The sequence below is a fragment of the Malurus melanocephalus genome, unplaced genomic scaffold, assembly GCF_030028575.1.
Source record: "Malurus melanocephalus ecotype Western Australia unplaced genomic scaffold, MMel_1.1 scaffold_74, whole genome shotgun sequence".
Taxonomy (NCBI): domain Eukaryota; kingdom Metazoa; phylum Chordata; class Aves; order Passeriformes; family Maluridae; genus Malurus; species Malurus melanocephalus.
In genome coordinates, this window is record NW_026623306.1 from 1197845 (window position 1) to 1205491 (window position 7647).

Below are 7647 nucleotides of genomic sequence, written 5' to 3' on the forward strand. Positions count from 1 at the left end.
CCCCCGGCCTGGGGATTATCCGACGTTTTTCCAAAGCGGAGGTGCAAGGAAGCCACTTTTCTTCGGGCCCAGAGAAGGCTGTGAGGATGGTGAAAGATCTGGAGCATAAGTCCTGTGAGGAGCGGCTGAGGGAGCYGGGGGGGCTCAGCCCGGRGAAAAGAAGGCTCAGGAGGGACCTTCCCGCTCTCCCCAACTCCCTGACAGGAGGGTGCAGCCGGGGGGGTCACGCTCTGCTCCCAGGGAGCAAGCGAATGGATGAGAGAAATGTTCTCAAGTCGCACCAGAGGAGAGYTAAGTTGTCTATTAGGAAGAATTTCTTCACAGAAAGGGTAATTACATATTGGAATGGGCTGCCTAGGGAGGTGGTGGAGTCACTGTCTTTGCAGGTGATTAAAGAAAGACTGGACGTGGCACYCAGAGCCATGGTCGAGGAGACAAGGTGATGATCAGTCATAGGCTGGACTTGATGATCTCAGAGGTCTTTTCAAACCTATTTGAGTGATTCTTTTCCTCCAGAGATGTCTTCAGATGGCTACTTGACGAAATCATTCTTTTTTTCTGAAATGCTGCTTGTTACTCACAGATGGGTTTACAGTGAGAGCTGCGCTGACCCTCATCAKCTCACACTTCAGGTGTCCTTCCCTTTCCCTCCCTCTGCCCACCTTGAGGATCTYCACGGCTCGGGCAGAAAGGCAGACACCTCCTGCCTTCCATAGATCTAGGTGCAAACTTCAGCCAAGATTCTGGCAGTGGCGTTTGAGGCACCGAATGTCTCCTCACCCATCCACTGCAGGGRTGTGTAAACGCTGCTGCCTTCCCCTGCGGCCGGCCGTTCCCTCAGGGGCGGAGCTCGGAGCGCGGAGCCCGGCCCGGGGCGGGCGGAGGTGCCGGTTCCAGCGGCGGCCATGCTGCGGCTGTGGCGGGCGGTGCCCGCGGCGCTGCGCGGGGCGCGGGGCCGGGCGGACGCGGCCGAGGCGCGGCGGGGCGCGGAGGTGCTGCTGAACGCGGCCGGCGGCGGTGAGTGCCGGGGCTCCGAGTGCGATCAGGGGCGGCTCCGGCCGCTCGGTTCCGYCAGTTCCTGCTGGAAACGCCTCAGCGCCCGGCCTGGCGTGAGCGGGGTCCTGTGCTCCCAGCGCCGCGCTGCCCGAGCCGGGGTGACAGCCCTGGAGCGCTCATTGTTGCTTTGCTTTCAGTTATGCCTTGATACTTTTTATCAAGAACGCACACACCGAATGAATAGCTAGATACTTTTTAAAAAAAGTTGTGTGTGCAGGAGAGCTCAACGCAGGAAGTTCTGGTTTGCATACTTAACATTTTTCCTTCAGCAATAACATACAGTGCTAAAAGTAGGATAGGACCTGGRAATGTCTGTGCACATTTATCCATGAAAGCCACAGTTTGAGGTTTGGTTCAGATTGCCAGTGAATTTGCTTTCTGTGTAACTGTTGCAAGAACTTATAAACAGTTCTTGGTATTTTGCTGGCTATGAAGACATTAAGTAGTTACCCAGCCTTGAATTTGCTTCGCTGGTGCGCGCTGTCACCCATGTCTCCATTCCAATGTGGTTCAGTAGCTGGCCACTGACATAGGCAGAGGAATAAACAGAAACCTTCCAACAGGTCAGAAAGACTGAGAAAGGCAGGTGCAAGGTACTGCTGTGCACCTACAGCACAGCAACAACATCTTACAGTTATAAGGCCTGGGAAGGTAGCAGCAGTCCTGACAAGGAAATGGGAGGTGGTTTTTTTTTTCTCTCCAAAGCACACAGAAGGAATTGGATAATAATTTACAAATCACATGTGCAAAGGAGAAGTAGGTAGATGTTGCGGGTTTGTTTTTCTGCTTGGACTTAAGATCCTTGAGTGGAGTCCTTTCTGCTGATGAGCTTATAAAGYTGAAATTAATTTGAGCTGCAATTTCAAAATTGTTCTGGAACATGAACTGAGAGTGGCCTGTCTATGCTGCTCTCATGCAAACAGCAACCCAAGAAGATGGTCTTCTTCCTTAAAGAATGTACTTAGTAAGTTGTACAGTAACAACTAAATTAACATTCAAAAGAGAAACCTGAGATGGATCATTTGGGTTTTGGTTTGTTGTTTGGGTTTTGGGTTTTTTCCCCATTTCTGCAGTGATTCTAAGATATATGTTTTTGGATGTCCTGTTCATTTTTTAAAAGTCTGCTTACTCATAGTATTTTACAGTGCTACTGAATTTTACAGTTGTTCTGCATAACTGGGTTTTGTAAATGTGTTGTGCCACATCCACTTTTAAAATAACTGATTGTTTTAGAATGTACTTTATATGCATTTTCAGGAAGGAGAAGATGCAGMATATGCAGATATTATTCCCAGTTGAATTACTGTCAGAGAACTAAATGAAGTATAACTGAAATTGTCTCCTATTACTAAGGTATTGCTGAAATCCTAATGAACCGACCCCACGCGAGAAATTCACTGGGAAAAGTATTTGTAAATGAAGTGAGTATGGGCCTGGCCTGTGAGCGTGTTTGGAATCATGATCCATAACTAACATCAATGAGAATAGTTGCAGGAAATCTAAAATAAAAACTTATCTCGTGATGGTCAGTGGGAGACTGCTTTGGGGCAAGGCAGGTGAGCCTGGAGAAAAAGAATGTAATAGTTCCTGCAGTGACCTCAGATGTGGGCTGCACAGAGATATTGGAGTTATTTAAGTTATCTAATTTAAGTTAATTTATTGAAGTTAACTCAGATGCAAGTTAATGTCCTTACTTGTGTAATTACAACAAAAATATTATCACACCTTAGCAGGTGATCTGTTTGAGGATGATACATTCTAGAGAAAGTCAGGCTGATGCCTAGACAGGAAGGGGAGTTTAGATACAGCAATGGTTCACCTCTGAGTGGAAGGAAAGAAGAGATGGGGAAATGTGTCATTCTGAATTGGTCTTGGRAGGATGGTTCCACTTACAATATTTCCATGAATTTCCTGCCACCTGCAGGGAAAATAAACAATGCACTTCTATCACAGATTAGGAGCTTGCTATGATTTAGGTGTACATATACATCCATTYGCCTAAAGCTGTTCTTCTCTTGTCTGCACTCTCTCCCTGTAGCTGTTCCGTGTCCTGGAACAGCTCCGCTTCGATGAGCAGGTGCGCGTGGTGGTGTTCAAGAGTGAGGTGAAAGGAGTGTTCTGTGCAGGTGAGTAGCAAAGGCTCTGCAAACTATTCTCAAAAAATGTGATTCCTCTTATGGAATGTGTGCTGATCAGGTCATGCAGAAAAGCAGTTGGAAATTAATGCATAAAGAAATCTGTTGAAAGGATAGAGGAGCTCTCTCGTCACTGCTGCAGACCAAATGTCCACCCTCCAACTTCCACTGACCTCACTTAACCAGAACACTGTATTTCAAGACATTTTTTTATGGTCTGTCCTCTGAAAGGGACTGGAGGGAAGACAGTTCAGATGTCTTTTCCTGGATTCAAACCCTTTTCTCCTTTATTTAGGAGCAGACTTAAAGGAACGTGCGAAGATGGATGATGCAGAAGTTGGAGAGTTTGTCAGAAGACTGAGAAATCTCATGGATGAAATAGGTAAAGGATTATCTCAGTTGGAAAATTTATCCTAGAGCGCCTGGAGCAAAACATTTAGAAATGCTGTAGGAAGGTTATACACCTAGGTTATCCACCTAGGGATAGCTTCCCAAATGGCTTCAGCTTATGCCTAAAATGAAGATCCAATTAGAATTGAATACCAGCTATCCTGCTGCCACTGCAACAAGATGATTTCTTATACATGACAAAACACATGCACATCCATGAAATAAACACCTGCTCTGAGAAAGCATTTATACACATTTCTGTGGAATCCTTGGCAGGCAGGGCTATGTTGCTTGTCCTACTTGCTCAGTACATGCTCGGAAACACTCAGGAATTGGCAGTGAATTAAGGACATGGGTTTGAATCTCTGAATGGATTTGTGGAATGTCAGGGGGGTTGTATCTACAACTGTCCCACCCCATTCTCTTTTTCTTTGCAAAAGTAATATGGACTTCTGCAATTAATGTTCATTTTCCTATTTATGAATTATTCTGCTCTTACTAGAGAGAAATACCAAAGTGAAATCTGTCTAAAATACCAATCAGAACTGCAGTAATTAAAAAAGTCACAGGAGCAGTCAGGGAGGGGTGATTACAGCAGAGAACTAAATTGTGTCTGAAGTTTGCAACCAGCTCTCTGAGCAGTTCAAAAAGTTTCAAGCAGATATCTCCAGCTACATCAAGTTGCTCAACTATGAGGTAAACAACAGTGTTTATTGTTCCCGTTTTCAGGAGCCTTGGCTAACAAAGGCACCAGAAAAACTGATCCTCACGATAGGGACTAGGAATGGTGTCTGCTTTGTCTGTTTAACTACAACAGCTGAATATTTGCATYATAAATTTGCAAGGAGACAATTCATCCTGTTTTGTGTTGCAGTACTTTATATTTGCAAGCTTCTTTGCATGGAAGAAGYATGCTTTGCATTCTTACAAAGAAGGGATAAGTGTAAAAAGACCATTTTTATTGTTTTGAGACAGTGAGAAAGTTTGTGTCAGAAGAGTTCTTGAGCAATTTTGAACTAAAAGCTTTAGAATTTAAGGATTTAAATTCCAGAGCTGTGTGGAACAGAACTCCTGGAACACAACAGTGCAATTTATGCTCTCTTCTGTAGCTGCCCTGCCTGTGCCCACAATYGCTGCAATCGATGGCTACGCCTTGGGTGGTGGATTAGAGCTGGCCCTGGCCTGTGACCTTCGAGTTGCAGGTTTGTTTTGCTCAGTGGAGGAATCTCCTTGTAACTGATGACTGTTTTTAAAAGAGAATGATAGTGTATTATTAATGGAATCTAGAAGCTTGAGAAGAACTTGAACAGGAAACTTGAAAGTTCAGGAGAGGAGTAGGCATTTGTGAAGAAATTCTGACATTTAGTTACTATTGGGAAAGTAGCTCCCCTGCTTAAAAAGTAAAGTCTATTTTTAGGTAAGATTAGGATTCCTTTAGAAAACTATTTATTGGTAGAACTAGCTATTGTAACTTAATAATGGATCAGCACTCTGGCTAGATCTAATCTTCCCAACTTAAATCAGTTTGGGCTGGAAGACTTTCTTCTTCTGTTTCCATGCTTCCATCCATTACATTTTACCTATTAGGACCCAAGGTTAATTTTTCTAAATAAACTTGCTACATTGGGGTAAGCAAACTTGAGATGGACGTTAAGTACTATAGTATTCAAACTTTCTAGCTACCTGGAGAAATAGAGTTCCAGTTCAGTATTAACAGTTTCTAATTTTATTGATCAGCTCAATCTAGAAAACTTTGAGTTATACAAAACAAAAATGTAGCTAACTCTACATTTATTTTTAAATAGCTTCATCAGCTAAAATGGGCCTTATTGAGACCACACGAGGACTTCTGCCTGGAGCAGGTAACCTTCATTGAGTCTTAACCTTCATTAACATTAATTAAATCTCACTTTCTCAGCTGTATTATAAATATTTTGCCATTAGAGCACKTGTAGTGTTTTGAATGTAAATTAGGAGTAGTATCTTACAGTYACACAAGAGATCTATGAATCAGGAGTTCTGTCTCAGACTTGTTCTGAATTTAGGAAAGTCCCTTTACACCTTTACTTTTCTATCAAAATACCAAAACCTTTCAGATGCCTCAAAAATTCCTGACATATTCAGCCAACAGTTACTAAAGAAACATATGATCCCTTTATTTATTAAAGAAACATATGATCCCTTTATTTTTTTACCTTCCTGGTTTTGTAAGGAAACAAAATACTACTGGGGCATTTGTCAGTGTTGGAAAATGGTGTTTTCCCTGTCGTCCTAAGGTGGAACCCAGCGCCTGCCCAGATGTGTTGGAATTGGCCTTGCAAAGGAACTYATTTTCACTGGTAGACAGATTGATGGACAACAGGCCGCCTCCATGGGGTTGGTGAATCACTCAGTGCCACAGAACAGTGAGGGAGATGCAGCTTACCAGAAAGCAACAGCTTTGGCTAAAGAAATCCTGCCACAGGTAAGTGCATTGTTCATGGGACCAATGTAAAGGCAGTGTTGTGCATCCCTTAACAGAGAGCAAACAAACACCTGAAATTCCTTTCTCTGAAAACTGAAGTCTTGGCTCCTGATCTTTTAGTCTCTTAACTCTGTCCCTTTTTGTGAATGCAGTTTCTGTAGGAACAAGCATTAACATSCAGCTGCTCAACCCACAGGACAGTTTTACTCCCCAGCTGCAGCCACGCAGACCTGCAGGACATTGAAACCTCACACTGTGTACATCTATGAACTGCAGTCAACACCAAATAGATACTTTAAATACTTATTAACTTACTGCACTATTCTGTAGACTAAGAGGTCATTTGGAGCTAGGATAATGATGCAACAGTTACTCTTATTATGAATTAATGTGGTTTTAATTATTTTTAAAAGTTTGTTGTGGTTGTTGTTTTTTTTTTTTAATAAAGGCACCATTTGCTGTGAAAATGGGAAAACTGGCAATAAACAAAGGAATGGAGGTAATTATTTTCTTTTAAATACTGAGGTGAATGTAAAGATGAGCAGCACTTACAAATTACTATAGTAAAAATGTTTAGAACAATGAGTTATAAAATCTTTCGTTATATCAGGCATTTAAAACCATTTCAGAGGTTTTAAAGATTTTCTTTAAAGATAAAATTAATATGACAGATTTTTTTCTACAGATGCTAACACTATAGTTCTAATATTGGAGTGAACATCACTTACTATGACTGACTGAGTGGCTGACTACTCTCATTGATTTGAGAGCTGTGAAGTAGCTTTGAGGGCTGCACTTCAGACAAATCTCACACCTCTCCTTGCAGGTTGACATTGCATCAGGGATGGCTATTGAGGGGATGTGTTATGCCCAGGTAAGTTGCCTTCAGAACTCATTCCTGAAAGGAACAACTGTATGTTAGTTATAGAATGAGCTTTACAAGTGGTTTTATTTAGAAGTTAAAAACTATTTTTCCTGTAGTTCTTTGCAAMAAGTTTTGAGAACATGCACCTTTCTCAGCTAATGGAATATTATAGTTTATTGTAATATTACCATATATTGCCTCTCAGTGTATTTTAAGATGGTAAAGTTTTAAGATTACGGAAAACTATTTTCCCATATAGTTTTATAGTCTTTGTCTTAGATGGTTTGCCTGTGAGTWACACTACAACCCYGTCTCTATTTTCCTAAATGCAAAWTGTGGAACTTTGTTTCATYGAAAGAAAAGCAGTCTTAGTCTTAGAGCACTACTGCCAAATTAGTCAGGACTTAAAACCACATCAGATTTGTAAATGGAAAACGTACCTTTCTTTTCTTTTTTTCTCATGTAGAATATTCCCACCAAAGACCGTCAGGAAGGGATGGCTGCCTTCAGGGAGAAACGACCACCTCGGTTCATCGGCAAATAATGCTTTCTCCTTCCCCTTGAGTTTTTGGAGATAAAGCAGGACTGAAGAGTATTCACTGATTTCTTAGGATTATTTTTATTACACTATTCTGTACGCTTAACTCCTTGCCTTGAACTGCATTTCTGACTACTCCACTGGATCATTTTTCTGTACGAATCTCCGAATAAAGATTTAACTTTGTACACCTGATCTT

At 42.1% G+C, this 7647-nt stretch overlaps 1 protein-coding gene across 2 annotated transcripts; it reads left to right on the plus strand.

Moving 5' to 3' along the window:
- Positions 1–915: 915 nt before the first annotated feature.
- On the plus strand, positions 916–7636 carry ECHDC2 (enoyl-CoA hydratase domain containing 2). 2 transcript variants are annotated; one of them, XM_057367023.1, is made up of 10 exons: positions 919–1017; positions 2410–2477; positions 3095–3182; positions 3487–3573; positions 4691–4783; positions 5387–5443; positions 5858–6045; positions 6494–6544; positions 6872–6919; positions 7377–7636. In XM_057367023.1, exons 2-10 carry the CDS (start codon positions 2427–2429, stop codon positions 7452–7454), a joined length of 741 nt encoding a protein of 246 aa, XP_057223006.1. In that variant the 5' UTR covers positions 919–1017; positions 2410–2426; the 3' UTR covers positions 7455–7636. The 2 variants fall into 2 exon arrangements, with proteins under 2 accessions (XP_057223007.1, XP_057223006.1); XM_057367024.1 differs by lacking the exon at positions 6494–6544 and having other exon boundaries at positions 916–1017.
- Positions 7637–7647: the final 11 nt, after the last annotated feature.